The sequence below is a fragment of the Carettochelys insculpta genome, chromosome 19 (genome assembly GCF_033958435.1).
Source record: "Carettochelys insculpta isolate YL-2023 chromosome 19, ASM3395843v1, whole genome shotgun sequence".
NCBI lineage: Eukaryota > Metazoa > Chordata > Testudines > Carettochelyidae > Carettochelys > Carettochelys insculpta.
The window spans coordinates 4,136,347-4,159,978 of NC_134155.1; the positions used below are offsets into that span (position 1 = coordinate 4,136,347).

A 23,632-nucleotide genomic window follows, 5' to 3' on the forward strand; every position below is an offset into this window, starting at 1 on the left:
AAAGACTGCATGAAAGCAAGCAAGGACTTTAGGATTTGGCTCCTCAGGTTGAGAGAGAGAATACACCTCTCTGGTTCTGATAGCTGTAGATCTGTTTTAATGATCGTTGTTGCTTGATTTTGAGGAAAGGAACAAGAAGATCCAGCATTTTCTTGGGCTCAATGTTTATCAGGAACTTGTGCCTGGGCAGATGAATTTCTTTGGCTAGAAAGTTTGGTTGTTACTGTACTACTGGCTGTGAGGAAGGTGCTGCTGCTCGCCTGACAGCAGCTCAGAAGGAAGGGGTGGAGATCAGCAGCAGGTTATTTTTTTTTTCAGGGATTGGTGTGGTCATGTTTCAATGCAGAGCACGTGTGAATAATCCAGACTGCTAGTGCCGCCTCTTCAGCCTGTCATTGATGCAGCGCGAGCAGAGAGAATGGGGCAGGTCGGCTGGAAGGGGCTCTGTCTGTCGCTTTTTGATTATAAAACTGAAAAATATGTCATTGCGAAGAACAAGAAGGTGGGGATTCTCTACCGAGTGGTGCAGCTGTCCATCCTGGTTTACCTGGTGGGGTAAGTGTGGTCAGGGTCACTCAGTGCATGTGATAGTCACCCCCATGGAGCTTGGTGCAGTGGCTGTAAGGAGAGATTGTATGTACAGGGAGGGTTCCAGGCTGCTTTATCTGAATATGAATGCTTGATTTTCCTAATTATAATAGAATAGAATAGAATAACTATGTAGATTCCCCCAGTAGAAATATTTAGCTTTCCTCTCTCCCTTTATCATTTCAAGTTATCATTAGGTTTGAGATCAGAGCAAAGGGTTACTCTTGCCTGGCGATGCATTATTTATAGCCTTATTTCAGAATTCTCTAATTAGGGTCCCAAGCCACTGTAGCTAGGCTTTATTAGAAGCAGGAGTGTTTCTGGCTATTTTTGCTGACATTCAGGGTATCCCAGGTGAGGGGGCTGTTAAGTGCTGGTCTCTGGATGTGATAGTGACTGTATGATGGAACTGAGAACAAAATAGGTCAGTACTGAATGGCAGATTCCTTTGCTGAGCAAGCCGGAATAGGCTGCAGTGGTAAGTCGGCCTTAGCTATGTTTCAGAGCAGGAATGGTTGGCATGGTAACAGCTCCAGCACTGCTAAGAGAGGAGCCAGTCCTACAACATCCCGGGTGTCCTCATCTCTCCTTGCACTCAATGCTTTGCTCCTCACGGGATCAGGTGCTGAATGACCTAATGGAGCTTGGTCAAAGCTCCATTTCCCAACGTGCTGATGAATTATGTGCAATGCACGCGCTGTTCCTCTCTGAGTATCGGGGCTTCCCAGAATGATCCCGGATGCTATTCATAAGAGACTCCAACCAAGCACACCAACTTAGCTGTTTGTCCTTTGGATAACCCCACCCCCTTCCCCAGCTTAAGTGTATAATTATAACAGAGTGACTCTGCCAGTTGGGTTTATTTATAGCAAGACGAACAGTTGCTCTCTGTGCTGTTGTGTACATTAGTTGGAAGAACAGGGACGGAAGCTTGGCATGTGCTAGCTCTTAAAGATGCAATACGGTCAGTCTGACACCCTCCGCCCTGGGAAAAGAGAATACCAAAGTGACTTCTGCCTGGGAAACCCTGAAAATAGAGCGGGCTGTTCCCTTTCATGGGTGTTTAAGCCCCATGCATAGGTGGCTGTGTTAACCCCTTTGCTGTCAGGCTGGGCTTGCATCTCAGCAGAGGGATAAATGGCATTAGCATAATGTTTCATTATCCACCAGTATGCATTCAGAGGAGCAGCCTGGAGCCACATCAGGCACGTCTGCCCACACTGGCTCGCCCTCTGACGTTCAAATGGGAGGAGCTAGAGACCTGTGTCAAACAGAGTCACTGACAAGTCCTCACAGTGAAAAGCTGTGCTTTCGGGAGCAGGGGGAGATGGAGAGAGAGGGGGACAAGAAACTGAGAACTGGGGGTGGGGCAGGGGAGTCTTCTTGATTTATTCTTAGGCTGCCTCTAGAAGCAGGCAGGAGTTAGGCATGTGACGTTGTATCCCCAGCCCTCAGGGCAGCTGCTTGCACTTGTGGAGGCTGTGGCCTGCTCAGTCCTTGGTGCATTCCAAGGGTTCTGGCTCCCCGCCCAGCCAAACATGTCATTTCTAATCTGGTCGTTTAGCTTGTCTGAAGTTCCCCATTGATTCGTTGTCTTGGTGTCTGGCCCCCCAGATTCTGGAGCAGTCCTATAGAGCGGTCGTTTTTCACTGGTGTGCCATGAGAACTGTCCAAGTGTGCCATGACAATCTGTCAATTTCCCCTCGCCACTGCTCTTTGCAGAGCCACTGCAAGGGGAAATGCCGACCCCACCAGGGCCCATTCACGCTGGGAGGCAGCTGAAATGCTGCTTCCTGACCCAAACAGGCTGGGAGAGAGCCCAGCACCCCGTTTCTGCTGCGGCAAGAGGAGAGGGAGGGAGGGTAGGAGCCTGTTGTAGCTGCGACAAGGTTTAAATGCTTGTGCCTCCACTCCCCCACATCCCCCATGAGTAAAAAGTGGCTGGGCCATGGACTTGTTTGTCCAATTGGAGTGTGCCGTGTTACTGAAAAGGTGGGGAACACTGCTACAGAGGAACTGGCACACGACCCCTTCCAGTACTCCCTTTGCTAGCTGCCGCAGCTCCCTCACATGGTGAGGTAATTCCCCCTCAGCTGTGCAGGCTCAGCTTCCTGCCTCTCTGGTCTCAGGACCAGAACTCCCTCTAACTTCTCCCTCCCTGGGCAGAATAAATTTTGTTACGTGCACCCAGGCATGTGTGGATGTGCAACGCTGATCGAAACACAGGCTGCCCACTGTGGGTGGCTGTGGGTGCTCTGATAATCAGCTGGGCAGCATATGACTCTTTTTGGGGTGGCCGTCCGAGTGGTCAGCTTACGGGGAACATTGCTCAGGACACCTGTTTGCTACATTCATGTCATCCATGTCTGGGTGAATAGGACTCATGTCCCCAGGCTTTCAAAGAAGGTCTGTCTCACTACACCTTGAGAGCGCCTCCTAATGCAGGCAGCATGGGAGCTATCCAAGGTGCATGCATTGGTGCTGAGGTCACGGCACCAGGGCAAAGGGATGAGTGAGTCTCCTAGGGTGGGCCACACTGTGGGTTTCTGTCCTGCATTTCAGATAATTCAGTTTTCTGCCTTTGGAACAGACAAGGGAAGAGACCTACGTGTTGCTCTAATTCAGAGGAATGAGAGCAAGGCTGGGCTCTGGCAGGACACTCCAGGGGCAGCAGCACCCATGGACATGAGCACAGGTTTGGAGTTGTCCCATTGCTCTTCAAGGCATATGCTGTAGGTTGTTTGCAACTCAAAACTGACCTGAGGGAGCAGGTCACCCATCTGGCTGTGCAAGACTCAGATCAGGGCCAGATTATCTCTTAGGCACAGTGCCTAGGGCCTACAACTTCATAGTTGACTCAAAAATAAGAAAAGAAAACTGCTAAATCACACTTAATAATTTGCTATTTTTATTAGACTACACATGCAAATGTTGAAGATCATTTAAATGGAGGTGTACTGAATCTTTACTCAACAAACAGCTTACAGGTATAACATACAATTAAATATTTGCTTTGTGACTCTTTTCTTTAGCAAAATCACAGAGTACATCATCAAATGTCATTTTTCTCTAAAGCTCACTCTCCATTGAAAGTAGTGCAAGGGAAGATAGCCCTTCTCAGTCATTTCTGCCCAAGCATGGTAGACTGAAGACAGTTCCTTATAGGTTTTAATTTGAAAAAGAGTGTTCCCTTTTGCAGTTTGTTCCCAAGATGACAAATTACATTTGGAAAGCAATGATGACCTTTGAAAGACTTGTCACCAACTTGTCTGCTGTTTGTGCACTGGTCATTGCTACCACAGATTTCTTCTCTGCATATATGTGTCAGAACAATAGAAATTCATCTGTAAATGCATGTTTGAGATCCGATGGATAGATACCCACTAATGCCCTTGGTCTAGTGGTGACTTCAGCTCTGGACATTGATCTGGTCACAAGAAAACTGAGCCTTTCATTCAATGTGGCATATGCTGCTCATTGTCTATCTCAATACTAAGTTTATCTATGATAGGACAGAAGCACTGTGTGTGCAATTTGTCCCTGGCACTCAAATCTGAGACAGTATTGTCCATATGAACTTCATCAAAAAATTGCTCTTCCAGTCATTTGTGACTCAGAGCAGCGAACATATTCTGGACAGGAAGAGCCATGTCGAGTCTCTGAGAGCAGTAGGGCAACATCTCCTGCTGGACAGGATGGCTGGAGTCTTCATAACAAACCCTGCCCCGGGGAGTGACATCATCTCAGACCTGCTGGTTCCATTACACTGGGGTGTAAAAGAGCCTGACCCAAGCTGGGAACACTCATGGAGGATTTCTGCCCTCTTTCCTGGTCTGCAGCTCCCTAGCAGGCACCTGCTGTGCGGCTGCCAATTTTGTGGCAGGTTATAAAATGCATATTATTTATCTGAGTAATCAGGCAGAGGCCTGGGGCAGCTTGGGTCAATGTCCTCCAGATGCCAAAAAATGGTGCTCCCAAAACAAATGCTGCGTATGTGGCAAAGCAGGGTGATACCAACAGAGCCAGGGTCTCCACTTGTTCCTGTCAAAGTCAAGTGGGAGCTTTGCCTAGGTAATAATTACCTGGAGTTGGGTCATATGTTCTGTTGGCTACACAAAGCCACCCCCTCTCCCTGGCTGTGTGGAGGTGGGGTGAGCTGAGCAGGGCAGCTGGAGTCTGGAGAGCTGGCTTGGCTTCATGGCTCTGCCATGGAGTTAGTGTGCAGCTGGGCAACTCACTTCTCTCCTTTTTCCTCTGTGTGTGGAATGGGAATAATGAATGATGTTATCAGTCCCCTCCAGGGAAAAGGGAGGGACAGTCCCTGAACTCATGGGAAGAAGTGGGCAGGGGTGGAACAGAGGTGGGAGTGCGAGGGCCATGAGCCTGTGCTGGGAGCTCAATGGATGGGAAGTGCTGCATGTTCTGTTTGCCGCAGTGCCTTGGAAACATTCAGGAGCTGAGCTCACTGGGGGGTTTGCTGGGCAAGTGGCTTGTCATCCAAGGGTCTAACCTCAGCAGAGCCCTGCTCTAGCTCACTTGCCCTGTTGCCCCTCTGGCTAATGCTGCTGCTTGCTGTGCTGTTCACAGATGGGTATTTGTTGTCAAGAAAGGCTACCAGGACTCGGACACCTCCATCCAGAGCTCCGTCATCACCAAGCTGAAGGGCGTGGCTTTCACCAACACCTCAGAGCTGGGGGAGAGGCTATGGGACGTTGCTGATTACGTCATCCCCCCACAGGTTTGCGTTAGGCCTCTTGCTTTAGGCCTTACTTTCTTCAGCTAGAAGAATAGCGGTAATTCCACTGGGTTTCAATTGGCAAGACTGGGTTGAAGTTGCCAGTTCCTCCAGCTCTGTTAATGTCTGGAGTGGGGCTACCAAAGAATCTCAACTCTGTGCCTTCTTTTTGCTTTTTCCGAGACAGCAAACCCACAGACAGTGAGACAGCACAAGAAGACAGCAAAACAAGAGCAATGTACTCAGTTGTTGCAATCTGTCACTTGCTGTGCTTTTAATCCAATAAAGTTGTGCATGCCAGCAAGCACATCCTTCTCCTGCCACATTCTGCACTCACTCAGATTTGGTACTACTGGCTGAACCTCTCTGGTCTGGCACCCTCAGGACCTGACCAGCACTGGTCAAGAGAATTTGCCAGACCATGGGATGTCACTCTTGTCTAGCTCTAGCAGCATTACCAACACTTCCACTGCATACTGGGCTCTTACAAGACATTTAGGGGTGAATTAGATCTAAATAACAGCACAGAACACTGAGAGCCAGGACAGGTAGCTGTATGGAACCATGGGAAACTTGGCTATGCCCATGACAAGTGGACATCCAGCTAATTAAAATCATGCTGGACCACAAATGTTGCCAGATTAGAGAGTTCTGGACTAGATAGGTTCAACCTGCAGTGTTCTGCAATGCTCACTAGCCAACCCGAACTACAAAATCTCAATGCTAATGAGAAGAATGTGGCCACTGGTGAGATGCTCGGCATGTAACATGCAATCAGACTCTGGGCTTGTCTACGCTCGGCGGAAGATAGACGCTGCCACGGTCAATCTTCTGGAGTTCAATTTAGTGTGTTGTGTAAGAATGCTCTAAATTGAACTCAGAGGACACACCCCCTGCTGGCACCGTTACTCCTGCTCCTCGTGAGGAGTAAAAGAAGTCAATGGGAGTGTTCGCTCCTGTCGACCCTGCAGTGGAGCTCGTGTGGAAGTCTGAATTAAGGTATGCCAGCTCAGGTAAGTAATTAGCATACCTTAATTCAATCTTCCACAGTAGGGTAGACCTGGCCTCTGTGTGGTGAATGGTTGCAATGCACCAAAACTCTATCTACCCTTACTGGGCTCCAGGACTTTGATGCCAGGTGTCACATATGTATATCCATCCACATAAGAAGCCAGGGACACTGATAATTATTTTCAGCATGACTCATGAGCTATGATTTGTCACTAGCCCTGTCACTATGTGTCACTCCGGTGTAGTGTGTTTTTAAAATATGTCCAGCCCATCTCTTGAAATGGCACTTCACACTACTGACATGTTGGTCCAGCATTATTTCCTCTGCAGCATATCACTGAACTGAAGTGGGGGTGAACAGGGAAAAGCAGGAGTTATCAGAACCCACTATGTGCAAGCAAAAGCTGCAGGTTAATATTATGGCTCATTCCCATGGTTGCTTGTGTTTTGATCTGACACTAAACTACCTTGCATGGTTTGCAGGAGGAAATAAGTCATTTGAACTGCAAACAGCTATGAAGCAAAAGATGTTGTGGTTGATTGTTTTATCACAAATACTTCAGTGTCCTGCAGTACTGCATCAAGCTGCTTTAGCACTAGTTACTAGATTGTTACAGGGAAACTCCCATAGTTATAGCAGCAATGCTGGTGGGGAAGCACTATACAAACACACAACTTCTTCTATCCCAACTTGTTCAGTTGTCAGGTGGCAACTGCCCATAGAGCTTACACAATAGGGCACTGTGCTTTGAAAGGGGAGTGAATGGAGTTGTCAAATGCTCCTTCCCCAGGTCTCCAGAGCTTTTGGTTTATGCTCTTGATTATCCTTCAAGGTTAATGCATTTCACTCAAACCCTTTCCCAAATGCCCCAGGTGCCACTGATTGCTGGCCCCAGTAAGAATCAATGCAGCAAAACAGGATGTGAAGTTAGAGCCAAATGTATTTTTCAAAGCCAAGTAATGGTCCACTAAATAAAGTGTCTTCCATTGGCTAACCCTGCAACCACAGAGTGTCACAGAACCCCTCCCTGGTATGGATATAGACCATCACTTCTGGCATGTTTAGTCAATGCCTGTAATAATACAGAACCAGTATGCTTGTGCTGGTTTGTCAGTGTAGCAATTAAAATCTGTTCTATACAGGTCCTTATCTGAGGACTGATTCTTATCCTGCCTTCATCACTGTAGTATCTGAACACTTTCCAGTAGTGCATTCAACAACATAACCAACATCTGATGCATGTGGTTTAGCCTTTCTGTCCTCTTCTGTCTATGGGGGTATCGTATGTACAGTGGATCATTTTGTTCTGGCTGTGATTTTTTTCACTTGCCTGTTGCTCTGAGTTTATATTGGAGGCATGCAGATGACATTTGAAGAAGAGGTGGGGAGGATCTGGGATGGTCCTTGATTCTGGGGTCATTCCACAGTCTGGCTTCAACATCTGGGTGGCAGACAGAGCCACTGGGCTTGAGGAGGAGAGTTGTTGACCACAGTCCTCATCCTGGGTCTTAAGGCTCATTTACACATGCTTATTGAGACAAGCCATTACAGAAGATAAGGACCCAAGACTTTGACTTGCTGTTCTACAGGACGCCAGTGTAGAGAGTGCAGGAGAGTTGGCACAAGAGGCGTCATGCCCAAGTCTATCAGATTGCTGTAGTTCAGATGAGAGGTGACCAAGGTGTGTATATCAGGCTAGTCATTGCCTGTCAGGATGGGATGGAGTTTCTTCATCCACAGGAGAAGGCAGAAGGCATTTCTTACGGGTGTTGCCACGTGTGAGCTTATTGCCAGTGAGGACTCCAGGAGCTTCCTACTATAAGGACTGGATCAGATCTCATCAGTGGGAGAAACCTGAGCAACTGAAGCCATTACAACCTGCAAGGTGTTCAGTAGGAACTAGGATTTTGTATTATAAAATAACACATTGGCAGCCATGGGGTCTGATTAGCACAAACATTTTAAAGCAGATCCTAGGAGTTAAAAACGGGTTTATAAAGCTTCTTTTTCTCTTTTTTTAGGGTGAAAATGTTTTCTTCATTATGACCAATCTGATTGTGACCCCAAAACAAAAGCAGGACACGTGCCCTGAGGTAGGAAGAACGACCCCCCATTTCCTTCACTCCCCACCCCCATATGGATATAACTGACAAAGACTAAAATTGAGAAATAGGAATACTTCGAGACGCTATCTGCATAGCTGGGGAGCTGGAGCTCTCCTCAGGCCTGAGCAGGAGTAACTCGATGAGGGAAGAAGTGGATTACCCTTCAGGGAGGGCAGTATCAGCTGGCTTAATTTTCAGCAGTGCTGAGCACTTTATACCCTCCACTGACTTCAGTAAGAAGTGCAGGCTCTCAGCACCATTGGAAATCAGACCATAACAGACCAAGAGAGGTCATGAGAAGAGCTCAAGTGGCGTCCAGATTAAATAATCCTGGGTGTAGTGTAGCTAAGGTGCCTGTAGTTGGCGGTAGTTTGAGTGCCCTCTCGTGGCTTCAGGTAGCCCTGCAGGCACCCAGACTTAGATCCCCATTAGTTCTTGACAATCATTTACAGTCAGGCTGGAATACTTAAAATAGTATTTCCCTTTGTAAGGCCTTCTCTGTTTAATCTTTGTTCAAAAACAAGCTTTTTGAGCGCCATGGGCCAACCCTTCTGCTTTGTTCTGGATTCCCCAGCACCTCCTTCTGGGCCTTATGTGCTGATCCAAACAAGTTTCCTCTCCTTTGTTCCTGAGTCCCACAGATGACCTCCTGGGGCCTGTGTGCTGATTTTCACATCTGCAGCAGCCTTAATCCAGCTTCTCCCAGTTTTGTAGTTCTGTCCCTTTCCCCCTGGGCAGGTGGGGCTTGTCTACACTTCCATGTTGCTGCACTGTAACTTTCTCGCCCAGGGATGTTACTCACCCCTGAGCACAGCAGGTTACAGTGCTGTAAAGTACCAGAGTAAACAGGCTCCCAGCTCTATTAGCTACTCCCCTTTTGGAGGTGGTTCACCTGCAGCCCAGAGCTGGCGTTCTGACCACCCTGCCATGTTAGAAGAGTAGGAAAAGCCCCAGAGAGCAGTTCTTCTGCTAAGTGTCTGTCATTATGAGTGAAGAGGCACAATATCTATTGTTCTCTTTCCCAGAGCTTGCCTGAGTTGGCTTAGAGAGAGGGACGCTTATCTGGGGTTACCCTGTTTGATCTTTCAGAAGAGAGAACACACTGAGACAGAGTGTATCTGTATCAACCAACTCACGTTGTATTATATATAGAGATATACCTATCTCACAGAGCTGGAAGGGACCTTGAGAGGTCATGGAGTCCAGACCCCTGCACTTACAGCAGGACCCCTAAATGGACGCCTCAAGGATTGAGCTCCCAGCTGTGGGTTTAGAAGGCCAATGTGCTAACCACTGAGCTATCCCTGTCCCCTATGTACTAGATATACTATAACACAAGGGTCAGCAACCTTTCTGAGGCAGAGCAGCAAAATTTGACCTTTTGACCTCTATGTACCGTGCAACTACCGGTGATACTTTTTAAAGTCACTAACAGTCCAACTTACAACAGCTTTATTAATAAATAAAGATGTGGCGCTTTACTGTTTAGGGGGTGGTTGGTAGCATCACCTGGTCTTTTGTTAATCCACAGGCAGCATGGATTTGAGCAAACTCCTGGCTGCATCGGGGAAATGGAGTGGGGCTGAGCTCCTACCTCGTGTGCCGATAAAAATCAGCTCATGTGCCACTCTTGGCTTCTTGCTGACCCCTGCTATAACACGTTAATACAACATGAGTTCGTAGATACTGATACAGACACACTCCCTCTCAAAGGTACCCTCTTTTATATAGTAACCCTAACCTACCCCCAGCCTACATTACAAGAGACAGTACCCTGTGCTTTCTGCAAACACTAACTATTCTGCAAGATCACATCCTGTCTCCCAATACTTACCCTGATCCTTAAAGGAAATGATTCCCCTGTTTATGTCCCAGCTTGAGAGGTACTAAACACCTGAATTTCCAAGTAGCTCCTGCTCAGCACCTTTCAGGATTGGGTCCAAAATTAGGCAAGAAACAGGAATTCTTGCCAGTCCTATCATAAAAGACTCCAGCTATGTCCATGCTAGGCAAAGTAAGTCAACCACAAATATGCAATTCTAGCCACAGCAATTGTGTAGCTAAAATTGACGTATCTGCACTCAGTTAACTTGGCCATACTGGCGAAGGTCAACAAAAGCATCTTGTGAGGACTAAAGGAGTCAGCTATGACCCCTGAGAGGTCGATTTCACATGTCCATACTACACACACAAAATAGACTCTGGAAGATCAACCCTGAGTGGGTCAACCTTCCAGAGTAGTGTAGACGTAGCCTCAGTTAAGCAGCCTGAACTGGCTGTGCTGCTGTGAGTCATAAACCTGTAGAAATGTTTGGTTCCATTAATTACCCTCTCACCAACATGTTTACTAATGTTGCCCTATCCTGGGCCTGATTTTGTAGCAAATGCCAGCAGTGGTCAACCCCTCAGGCAGTTTGGAAAGCCAGTGTGTGTTGGTAACAAGCATTCAGGGCTGAGATCTAGTAAATGACCATCATTTCCTCTGGCCAGGCTCCATATCTGTCTAAAGAGGTCATTTGAAATTAAGCACTCTGAAGGCCTGCCAGACATCCAGAGCTTAGTTGAGTAAGACAACACTGCCCTCCAGTGGCAAGGTTAGCACAACATTCAGAGATGGCAGAGGAATAAGCAGGTGTCCAATCCAACAGGTTGGATATCTCTGCTTTACTTCAGGGTGAGAAAGTTTTTAAATGAAAGCAAAGGTAGCTTTAGCCTGTCATCTTAATAATAGTTTGTTTCCTTCTGCTTGTTTTTAGAGACACGCGGGAGCTGGGGCATGCAACCTGTTTCTCTTGTTGTCCTTTCTCACAATTGTTCAGAGGCTAGTGAGTGGCATGACATAAAAAATAACATGACGGATAGAGCCAGTCACTGAGTTCATTACTGGTTTATTATTGCTGGGTTGCTCTTGAATGCCAGCGTGCACATCCATTTGTTAAACTATAAGCTTCCTCCAGGACAACGATATTTTATGTGGTCCCCATTGCATAAAGGATGCTATCAGAGGCTCTTTGTAAAGGTGACTTAATAACCCTGCTGCAACCATCCTTGCAAACCTCATGGACGTATGCCAATCCAGAGAGAAAGAATGGGATTACCTAAGTACCTAAGTGACTTAGGAGCACAAGGGATTCAGATTTCTAAATCACTTAGGTGGTTTTGAAAGTCTCACCCATTTACTGTGAGGAGGAGGGAGAAAAATACAGTATTTTACTCCCCTGTTCAAAAATTTGCTCCTCCAGCCGGAGTGGCTGCGCAGAATTTTGGAAGGTTGATGTGGATTCAGATGTATCCCTTTCCATTAGTGCCCCTCTCCTGGCATGTAGGTCTAACAGTTTTTGTGAGGAGGGCACATGAAGTTCTACGTGGAGCACAGTTCCAGCAAAAGCACATTATGCTTTCTGTCATGTGCCTTACTTGCTGCAATCATCTGCTTTGCAGAGTACTGGTATTCCAGACGCACAGTGCTTCAAGAACAGGGACTGCCCTGCAGGGGAAGCTGTGATAGCTGGCAATGGTAAGAGATGGGCTCATGAGCTCATGGGAATAAGGGGACTTCGAAGTAGGCGGCGTCCTTTCGAAAAGGAGCCCCGTCTGGACGTGCCGGCAAGGAGCGTCAATTTCAAAGCGCGGCTGCCGCCCACATGCTAATGAAGCGCTGAATATGCATTTCAGCGCTTCATTAGTAAACTTCGAAATGGCCATTTGCATGGCCATTTCGAAGTTTGGGGCACGTGTAGACACAGCCGTGCTGTGTAGATGCCTGCTCCCTCTGGAGGTGAAAGCAAACATCATGCTGAACTGCTGCAACAGTTGTGGTCTCAGATGTCTCCAGTCAGTCCCTGAGAGGAAGCAGCCATGATTCGCTCTCTCAGTCATCTTTGAGATCATTCACTTGCTTGCAGCCCATTTAAGCAGAGCTCTGCTAAGTGATGTGGCTTACAGTCACTCCGCTAGATACCCTGAGGCTGTTCAGAAAAGCAACAGCTGAGCAGTTGTTCTAGCAGGGAGAGAACAGTGGGGAGCTGGGAGGAGTTAGGGTTACAGGGAAGAGACAAAGTAACGTTTAATCCAATCTAGTGGGCCAGGGAAAAGGGAGGGGCCAGCCTTGAGTGACCTTTTCCACAACGTCTTCACCACAGGGGTCAAGACTGGCCGCTGTTTGAAAGTCGGGAGCAACAGCAGCGGGACATGTGAAATATTAGCCTGGTGTCCGGTGGAGAAAAAATCCAAGCCCAAGTATGTTCCTCTTGTGCTGTTACTGGCATTGAGTTGCCCGGTTTTGCCTTACTTTGAAGTGCTGTATAACTCTGTTTCCTAAGAAGCAACTGAAGATAAGTCATTGGGCTATATTTGCAGATGTAAGGCCAACAGACCCGGGATTGTGGGCAGGAGGAAATGAACCTGTGATCTTAGGAGCTAAAGCCAGCTGGCCCTCGGCCAAGACTATAAAGCAGAGTCTTCACTCTCCCTTGCCAGTGGTCTCATTGCCTCTGCGGTTACACAGCGATTCCCATTGGCTTGAATGCACAAGCTTGGAAAACATCTGCTGTGTTTAAAATGCGTCAGTGCAGCAGGAAATTCTGCATGAGGGCACCCAGGGCCTGCATCTTGCTCCTTTCTAAAGATGGTGCCAATGCTTTTTGAGGGCACCTGCCAACTCTTGCTGTTCCCCGAGTCCCTTTAACACTGCCTTTTTGTTCAACAACTCTCTGACAAAGCAAGACAATGGAGGGAGGCTGGCCAAAGTGGATGAGCATGGAACAGAACTGATTCTGAATAGGAGCCAAGGGTCTGGCTGCATCAGCCCTTTCTCTAGGGGTGTTCTGCAGGATTGGACTCTGTCCATTAAATATCTAAATAATGGGCAGAAGAACGACGACTATAAACCCAAGTGAGCTTTGCCCCTCTCTTTCAGGAAACCCCTGTTAGCAAAGGCAGAAAACTTCACTGTTTACATCAAAAACTCAATCCGCTTCCCTAAATTTAAATTCTCCAAGTAAGTATGTGCCTGGTCATCTCTCTGTCTTTCTTTCTCTCTCAGCATGTTTCTTTTGTCAGTAATCCAAATGGCTCCTGTGTTTTCTCCTCTATGCATGTGATCTGGACACTTCTTTCTAGGATGGTGACTATTTTCCTTTGGTAACCAGAGGACCACGTTTGGCCTCTGGTGATGTAGCAGTAGCGAAGGTAATGAGGGATTGGAGGTTAGGGGAAGGTGAAAGCTTCCCAGCCAAACACTGGCTGGATTTATATGGTCACTTGTGAAACATAATCTGTGATAACAGTCTTATCTGGCTGTGTAGATCCAAACTGTCATTTCACCAGCCAATGAGGTCAATGGGATCCAGGATTTTTATTCATCTGTTCCAGATGAGCTGAGTAACAAGCCCATAGGCTAAACCCAGCACATCCATCTCACAGCAGTATTCAGAGAAAAGGGAATGGACTAGTTGGCCCTTCATTTAGAGCAGTGTTGCTTAAATTTTTTGAGACCATAGAACACCAAACTACTATTTTCATAGGTGTTCTGCATTAAAAAAAATCTTTAAAAATTGTTGTCAAAACAAACAAACAAACAAACAAACAAAATGAAGTAATTTAATCAGGTGGCTTAGCAATGAAGAAGTAACATTGTAGCTGGTTTTATTAACAGAAAATGTAGACCATCAATGTATGATATCAAAAAAAGTATCAGACATTCGCGGCACACCTGTGCGCTGACGACAGAAAAAATCAGTGTTCTGTGGAACATAGTTTAAGAAATTCTGATTTTGAGAAAAATCAACTCTCTAAGGGGGGGGGGAAGCTAACAGGGGGTTGTGTTTTCCCCAGATAGATAAAAAGAAATAAGAACTTTGTCATTTCACCCCCAAATTATTATGCTGTATAAAATAACCTGGGCACGTTCTGCTGAAAATGCGATTTTAAATTTTCCACTTGGTAGGATGGGTGTGAAGGAGGGAGTAGGAAATGTGGGTGCGGCCTCACTTACAGAAATCTATACAGAAACCACCATTTTCAAACCACTACTTTGGGAAGCTTTGTGTGTGCCTATCTAGTACATTTTTATGAGAGAGAAAAAAAACACAGACTTGCAATGGGAAGCTCTGCTTGAAAACTGAAGGAACAATCCAGTTATGGCTCTGAAAAATCAATGGCCTAAAGGAGGGTTGGATCCTTATTTACAGCCTGATCTTTCCATCAGGTCTGCCTGGGTATAAATCTGCAGGTGTGGATCTGTTTGCAGGGTTTGTTCACATCTCTGCACAGCAGGAGGAGGCATTCATTGGGGTGGCTGCAGAGATGCTCAGAGGATAATAGGGTTTGTGGCAGGGATGTCCTTTCTATCCTACTGGATCATTATGATGGGTGTCAAAGAGGAGACTCCTTTGTGGCCTTGGAGGAGAATCTTTCTATGGTTCCTCTGCAGCACAGGCAGAGCAAGGTCAGAGTGGTTCTGTCATTTGCCACATACAGGACGAATGTGCTAAACACGGATGATGACTCCTACCTGAAAACCTGCCACTACAGTTCACAGCACCTTTACTGCCCCATATTCCAGCTGGGCGAACTCGTGAGCTGGGCTGGGAGTGATTTTCAGGAAATGGCATCTGAGGTATGAACATTATTCACTCTCTTGTGAACCTTTCCAGCTAAACAAACACTGCTCTCTGGAAAAGCTGACAGTCCTTCCCCCAACCACAACGCTTCCCCCACACAAGGACTTCTGAGTTCCAGAACTGGGGCAGGTTGTTGGACTTTAAGATCATCTTGTCTCTTGCCTATAATAAAGCCCATGGAGCTGAAGAATTTCCAACTGACCAGTTGTGCATTAACTGTAGGGCAGGGGTCAGCAACCTTTCTGAGGCAGAGTGCCAAAATTTGACCTTTTGACCTCTATGTGCCGGTAATACTTTTAAAGTCACTAATAGTCTTACTTACAACAGCTTCATTAGTAAATAAGTGAAGATGCAGAGCTGTACCGTTTAAATGGTGGTTGGTAGCATTAGCTGCTCTTTTGTTAATCCACAGGCGTCCTGGCTTTGAGCAAACTCCTGGCTGCAGGGGGGGAGGAGGGCAGAGCTGAGCTTCTGCCTCGTGTGCTGATGAAAATCAGCTTGCGTGCCACTCGTGGCACCTGTGCTGGGGTTGCTGACCCCTGCTGTAGGGAGTCTTGTACATGTCTGGCTGAGCACCCTGGCTTGTTATTGTAGGGCTGCACAGGAGGTTTGTTTTGTTTTCTTTAAACATTGTTGAAATGTCTGTTTAGGATTTATGTAAAAAATTCCTAGACCTTGCATGTCAAATTGCCACCCTCGCTGCCATAACCAGCTGTAACAGTGTCCCTTGAAGGACAAGAGGGGTGTAGACATAGCCAGTGGTCCCTCTAATCATTTCCATCCATGCATGGAATAAATTTTTTGTGTGTGCTAACGATGTGTGAATTGGCATTAACCATAGAAACAAAAAACCCTTCTGTGTAGATCTGCTAATCAGCTGGGTGGTATCTCTCCTGAGTTTCTGCACAAGTGCACAGCTTATAGAGAAAACTGATCATGTCTCTTACTGGTTCACCTCCTCTTGGTGAAAGGGACAAGCTTTTGAGTTCCACAGAACTTGTTCTCGGGTCCCTTGAAGGACTACATTTAACTATACTTCCTAAAAGAAATGTAGGTTTCGAGAATACACTGTCTGTGGAATCCTTTCAAGTCCAAAGAAACACTGAAAATTTAATTTTTAGTGTTGAGGATGAAATTCACCACTGTACAGAGGAGACAGCACAGGATCTAAGCTCCTGTCAAGTTCCACACAATTACGGCTAAGTAATGCATGCATTTCATGCTGATCCTCTGCATAGGACTAAATTTTATCTTAGTGGACAAATATCCTCTTTGCTAAAGTGAAGGTGTCAGCTGATAGGAACTTAAAGGACATCCTGGGAATGAAAACCCTTGTGACAAGAGAGTACAGGTGGGTCCTTCTAGGTAGGGTTGGGTTGATGTCAGGCCACTGAGGGACGTTCTCAGTGAAACTGTCTCCAGGTGCCCAGCATTGTAAGAGCTAGGATGACTGTTGGAAAATGTGATTTGTTTCAATTTCCTGAGTTTGGCTCATCCTGATCTGAGTACGAGTTCAGGGCCAGAGGAAGCCCCTTTCTCCTCTTTCATGTCCCTAGTGGGGCACTCAGTAGAGGAGCTGACACGATTTAAAAATGAACAAGCCAAGCTACAAAAAAGCATACTGAAAATGTGTCTCTCTTTTGTTAAGGGTGGTGTGATAGGAATTCAGATTGAATGGAACTGTGATCTTGATAAGCCTCCTTCTGAATGCAACCCTCACTATTCTTTTAGCCGTCTAGATAACAAGTTTGCTGAAAAATCCATCTCCTCTGGATACAACTTCAGGTAATCAAAGGTGGTGATGGGACTGGGTACCACCATATCAGCTCATAGGTTAAATCAGGTTCTGTTCCTATCTATTCCTGGCTAACTGTTTCAGCTGAGCCTATTCCAGTTCCATGGTATATGGCCTTTTAATATTTTTTCGTTGTTTACTACCTCAATTACAAAACACTTTCTGTCCCATGAAAGCTCATCACCTAATAAATTATTTTGTTAGTCTTTAAAGTGCTACATGACTGCTGTTTTGTTCTGTTAGAATACAGCCTAACATGGCTACCTCTCTTACTACCTCACTTACACACAATCTCTCTCTCTACTCCTCCATCCCACTCCCTCTCTCTGAAAAGCTAGTACCCTCCACACACTGCAGATACTGAAGCCTTGATGTATTTGCACTAATTCTTAATCCAGGATTACAGATCTTACCTGTGAATTTTGATGAGCCTTTCATATTCTGAATTAAGTACTACTACTTCATCATCTCTCCCACCAGACTCAGCCAGCCACTGAGAGTGATCCCTGGATTCCAGACATGAAGTTGAACTGTGTAGGGTTTTTACCTTCCATTCTCCCACTGTAAGGATAAGGAGATGTATGCTGAGGCCATTACAGTGATTTCAGGGGGTTAAGAAAGGCTAGAAATGAAAAATGCTGTCAGGACCTGGCTGACACCCAACCTATCCACTTGCTCCTTTCAGACCTCAAGTTTAGGACAAGGTCATGCTAGTTAAATCTAAAGTGACCCTGATTTTTGAAAGGGAACTTTCCCTGGGTTTGAACAGAGTGTGAGGTCACACATGTTCTTTCGTGAAGGAGGCAGGTGACTGGATTAAAACTCAATGTTCTCGTGTTCTCTGCTTTCTAGATTTGCCAAATATTACAGAGATGGTGCAGGAGTTGAGTACAGGACGTTGATAAAAGCATACGGCATCCGCTTTGATGTCATGGTGAATGGCAAGGTGAGGGCAGAGCCTATGCCAGGATATTTCTGGTCCTGGAAGAAATTAGGGTGGAGTCAGCCTTTTGTTGGGTGACAGCAGAGTGCAGGAGGACAGCGTGAGGGCAAAACCACTCCCCTGTTTGTGACGGGAACAGGTGTTGGCAGGCAATCTTTCACTGGCACAGCAAGCAGACAGTACACAACAGGAAGAAAACAGCTTGGAGTGCAGCAAGGCTGAAGGAAAGCACTGAGCTGCTTAAAATAAGACTAACAGATTAGTCAATCTGCCTGCAGGATCCATGCTACACTCTGATGCTCATTGAGGACAATGGTTCATAGATGTCCAGAAATGCAAGGACTAGGGAAGATATTATTTGGTTTCCTCACAGGGCCCATGGTAGTATGAGATGCTGAGCTGGAGAATGAAGATAAGCATTCAGATGAGACCTAGTCTGGTGTGACACCACAGGCTCAGGAAGTCAAGCAGGCCCAGGTTGCTACCAGAAGAACCCATGGCTCTTAGAATGCAGCATTAGTCCCAAAGCATACTCAGGAATTCCGCCTGCTGGTTTCCATCACAGACTGCTCATGAAACACATGCACAGAGCCAAATTTACCCGAAGTATAACTCTGTGGCCATCAGTTCAGCTTGTGGTATATTTCTTGCAGGCCGGTAAATTTAACATCATTCCAACAATAATCAACGTGGGCTCAGGACTTGCGCTTATGGGTGCAGTAAGTAAATACATCATCCTATTTATTACTGGAGGAAAAGCATCAGCATCTGAGTCATGTCCAAATCCTGGGATTGAGATATTACCAGGATAAAGTTTGCCAGGTAGCTCTTAGCTCAGAAACCATGGTGATTACGGTGTGAAAGCCTACATAAAGTTAATCCCATTACTCCTAAACTATTATTACTGAGTTAAGTTTATAAACCATCAGAAACCTCCGAGGAATTGTGACATGGTGTATTTTTCTTCTCGTTTGTCCATTGTATGAAATCAATTTAGATAAGCTGCTCCATGTGGAGGAAATTGGTGTGTTGCTGTGGGAATGAGTAAAAGCTTAATAGACTCACACTGCATTCCTGGTCCATGTGTAGGAAACAAGGATGTTGATGACTGAGAACCCAGTGTGTTTTCCAGGCCAGTGTGTATCCATTTTAAAGCTGGCTTTATTTCTTGGTGGAGAAGTCGTCAGCTATTTTGCATAAGTAGATATGGAAGACCCAGAGAAAGCATGATGCAGCAGTGAGGGTGCTAGTCTGGGTTTTAGAAGACATTGTTTAAATTCCCGTCTTAGCTTCAGTCTTCATCGGAACCTTGGGGAACTCATGTCACTTCTCTAGGTCTCAGCTTCCTACGTGCACAGCAGGGATTGATAATACCACTGTCCTGCCTCACAGGGGTTTTGTGATGTGCTTAGATCCTGGAGATGTCTAATTAAGTTATATCTAGTATAAGGTATTCTGGCCCTGTGAAGTGGAAATAATTGCTTTGCTAAACCCTTTCACATGCATGATTGAGACTGAAGACCTGGTGATTTGCACTGCACTTGTGCCTGGAGTTGCCAGTCATGGCCCCCACGTGCAAGGTGCCTGTTAAAACAAAGACAGTCCCTGCCTCAAAGAGCTTACAGTCTACATATGGGAGAGCAGGTGAACGCAAGACACAAACGAGAGCCTAAAGTGACAGCTGGGGGCTGATGTTACTACAGTAAGCAAGGTCCACGGTACACTGGCTGAGAGTCCATTTTGTATGATTCACAGCATTGGTGAGTTTTAAGGAGAGGATAATGTAGCAGCTTTGAGGATTTTTACAGGGAGTTTATGCTTTTGGCTTCAGTTGCTTTTTACAGTAACATGCTGCCTACAATATTTTGCAGGGGGCTTTCTTCTGTGACTTGGTGCTACTGTATCTGATGAAAAAGAGCAACTTCTATCGAGGCAAAAAATATGAGGAAGTGAAGTAAGTGGGAACCCTGTTGCATTTGTGTGTGTAACTTCATACTGTCCAGTCATTAAATGAATAGAAATACAGAAAGCTGGGAAGTGTTATTAACAGAGGGAGGCCATTTGATTCCAGGAGATTACATGCAGGCAGACGAGTGTAACCAGAGTTCTCCCTCTGTAAGTCATTGCTGGAATCGGGGAACAGGGAAGGCTGCTGTGCCATTGTTCAGGCTGCAAATGGCCTCCTGGTTCTCCCCCCATAACAAGGCCAAATGGAATCAGTAGCAACTACTAAAAGCATAATACAGAGGAAAATCAGAATTCCAGCCTAGGAGCTGCTATGTTTAAGGTGGCTCGATGGCTAAGCTGGTGTAGGTCTAACAAGGATGTCAAAGGGGACATGTCCTGCTCTCAGTTACAACAGACTGAGATCTTATAGGTCCAGCTTCATGGAATATTTAAGGTTATTTCTGCCCATAGATCTGTGCAGAGCATCTGCTGGAGCTAGAGCAAGGTATGCTGCAGCTATTTGCTGGCATTATGCAAAAACTATGACTCCATGTAGCTTGTGTTGTACAGATTCATCTTTAAAAACAATCCATTGAAACAACAAACATCTGTAATGAACACTTTGTAAGAACTGACTGCTTATGAAAATAGCCAAGCTCTGTTCATTAGCCAAACCAGGGAGATATTTACCCACCTCCAGAAGCAATGCGTTAATTATTCTTGTCCGTCTCCTGGAAATGCTGAAGATTGCACCAAGACTTCTCTTCTGCTTTGCAGCAGCGTAAATACACTCAAGGTACTGCTAACCTTTCATGGCCATTCTTGCCTTTTGTTCCCACAGGTCCAGTTCAAGGGGGTCTTTACCAGCTGGAACAGTGAATCGGAATCAGGACTCAGAATTGCCAGCTACACCTGAACAGCTGAGACAACTACAGACAGTTGAGACCAAAGGGTAAAATGCAGCAGCCACCTATGTACAGGTCTGTTGTACCATTTGGATGCCCAGAGTCACGTTCAAGAGATCAGTTTTCTAAATAGTCACATCTTCTGCCTTAAGGCTAATTTAAACTGGTGACACCTGTGTAATTACTATAGCACCTTTGTTTACAAAGAAAAATGAAGAAGAAACTAGGCAATGTTGGTATGTGTACATACATAGATAACCAGCATATTCAGTGGCACCATATCACTTCTGTTATCAAAGGTCAGTGACAATCACATGCATGTGGCATTTGACATCGTTAAGAAGGTGGTGGTTGGGAAAAACAGATTCACCTTCTATTCAGCTGTCTGCAACACTAGTTCCCAAATGCTTGATCTACCTGCAAGAGAAGACTGAAATTATCTGGGCTGTTGTTGTCATAAGATAAATGAGAGCTGGGCTTCCATTTGTCTGTAGTTCAAATAACATACCAAAGGTAAAGTGACTCACAAGGAAGAGCCTTTACTATACAGACCATAGTATCCTCCTGTTCCCAGAGTAGCATTTTACCAACCCCACTCCAAAGCCAACAAGGCTCAGTGATATTTGCAGTGGGCCTGGCAGAGCTCTCATGAGTAAATTAATACAGGTCTTTGGTTAAACCCAGTGTTTAACGATATTAGGATAACCTACAGTAAATGGCTGTCCCCTAGTAATTGATCCAGGTAATGACATTTTGGAGTACAAGAAAGCATAGCATGGCACAGCACATAACTGACTAGAATATTCTGAAACAATTTGTATGATGCTTCTTGTTCTGTTCATTCCCTTTGGGGCATCTGGCATTGGTCACTGCCAGAAGACATGATACTGAGCAAGATGGACCTTTAGTCTGACATAGTCCAGCTGTTCTTATGCATAAGCCAAAAGAAAAGCACAGCAACAATAAAAAGGAGTTGCTGAGAAAAGCAGATGAAACAAACTGCTCAACAATGATAGGCTTGGTTATTCAATTTACATTCTCTGTTGCTCATTTCCAACATCTGGCAAAAAGAGGCTAGAGACACCATCCTTGTCAATAGCCATTGGTGGACCTAACCTCCATGGATTTATCCTGCCTTTATTATAGATTTCTGGCACACAGGCACTTGATACTTCTGCCAGTAGGAATAAACACTGAGTTACTGGGAGGCATTAGTAAGGGACAGCTACATCTGCAGTTTTGTATCTACAATTTGAAATGGTGGGTGTGTGAAAGAGGAATAGCATCACCTGAACATTTTGTTTCCCTAGTCATTATGGATCTTCCAACCACTACAAGTGACAGGATTTATTTAAAAATCAGAAATCTAATACTTGAATATTTTTCCCTTACATTGGCTTTTGAAAGGACAAATGGGCCTGTTTCTGACTCAGACTTCTAGATCTAAATTGAGATGGTGATACAACTTTCCAAAAGTAGAAGGAAGAAATAGTAGGAAGTAAACCCCCAAGAGACTATTCTCTTGGCTCTGTGCTTCCTGGAGACAAATGTGACTCACTAGCCTGGGATGAAAAAGTAGGTAGTGAAAATCAGTATCATGCTCTGAAATATGACCACCCTCTTAGGTCAGCCTTTTCCTTCAACTAAACAAAAAAACCACCTGGATGAATGACTTGATAAGGTGAAAACTGACAGCTTGGCTTGACTGAAGAAAGGCTTAAGTAAATTTAAGTAACCCATCATCACTCAATTTTTAGACATCTATGCTAAGTAGTTTTTAAAGCTGAAACAATTATACAATGCTGTATCTCCTCATACTAAGAGATGGTTCACTCAACTCATCACAAATAAAAATGTAGTCTAATACTTTAATCTACCAAAACAATGGTACCTTTTTGGAAAAGGACCAAACTACTTCTTTAGTTGAGTTTTACGTCTCTAATCACAAAACTCCATCCCTATCCCATATTTTTTATTTAAATAAGAAAACAGAAAATGTTCATAAAACAGTAGGGCCGTGTCTACACTAGCCCCAAACTTCAAAATGGCCATGCAAATAGCCATTTCAAAGTTTACTAATGAAGCGCTGAAATACATATTAAGCTCCTCATTAGCATGCGGGGGGCCGTGGCACTTCGAAATTGACGCAGCTCGCCGCCGCGCAGCTCATTCAGCCGGGTCTCCTTTTCAAAAGGACCCTGCCTGCTTCAAAGTCCCCATATTCCTATGAGCCACGTCAGTTTCGAAGTGCCACGGCGCCTGCATGCTAATGAGGCACTGAACATGTATTTCAGCACTTCATTAGTAAACTCTGAAATGGCCATTTGCATGGCTATTTCAAAGTCTGGGGCTAGTGTAGACATAGCCTAACTATTGATTTCTCAGGAGTTCTGTTTACAGAGTTCAATATTTTTCTTGGAGTTAATATACTGCAATGGAATTTTTCTATTTTAGGACAATCTTATGTCTGGTTTGTAATTTGTATTTAAGAGAATGGTGATTATCCCTATACATGCCATTTTCCCCTGTTGTTAAGGGATGCATTTGCTTTTGAAAAAAGCATGCACAGAAATTAAACAGTACATGTATATGATGCACCTCTAAATGTAACTGAAGTGCCCATGTTTTAAAAGATGCACGATTCACTATGAAAAAATCAGTCTGACACAATGAAACAAGACTATGCTGTTGTGCAGGAGACCAAAAATAAGCTGATTGTAACTATACAATGCAACAGATATTTATAGTATCATTGTCACTCTCCCTCTTTCATATATAGCTCATTTCAACATTAAGTTTAAAAAAAGGGCAGAATACTTGAATCCTTAAAAACTAGAGGTGGGAAAGAGTTTTACAGAGAATGTTAGTGGTTAGTAATTTATGCTTCAGAATAGGGTGAACTGGAAAAATGCTGCTGAAATTTGACTCTCTCCTTGAATGGAAAAACTGCTATGTGTGTATATATAGGTAGACTCTAGA

The 23,632-nt window shown here is 45.2% G+C and overlaps 1 protein-coding gene across 6 annotated transcripts; it reads left to right on the top strand.

Moving 5' to 3' along the window:
• The first annotated feature begins 389 nt into the window (after positions 1-389).
• Positions 390-22,950, top strand: P2RX5 (purinergic receptor P2X 5). 6 transcript variants are annotated; one of them, XM_075013640.1, is made up of 12 exons: positions 390-555; positions 5,176-5,326; positions 8,357-8,428; positions 11,882-11,957; positions 12,583-12,679; positions 13,359-13,439; positions 14,921-15,059; positions 16,712-16,848; positions 17,711-17,804; positions 18,455-18,520; positions 19,673-19,755; positions 20,590-22,950. In XM_075013640.1, exons 1-12 carry the CDS (start codon positions 419-421, stop codon positions 20,702-20,704), a joined length of 1,248 nt encoding a protein of 415 aa, XP_074869741.1. In that variant the 5' UTR covers positions 390-418; the 3' UTR covers positions 20,705-22,950. The 6 variants fall into 6 exon arrangements, 5 of the variants coding, with proteins under 5 accessions (XP_074869741.1, XP_074869744.1, XP_074869742.1 ...); XR_012648104.1 differs by lacking the exon at positions 17,711-17,804 and having other exon boundaries at positions 20,590-20,646; XM_075013643.1 differs by lacking the exon at positions 14,921-15,059 and having other exon boundaries at positions 16,795-16,848.
• The last annotated feature ends 682 nt before the right edge of the window (positions 22,951-23,632 follow it).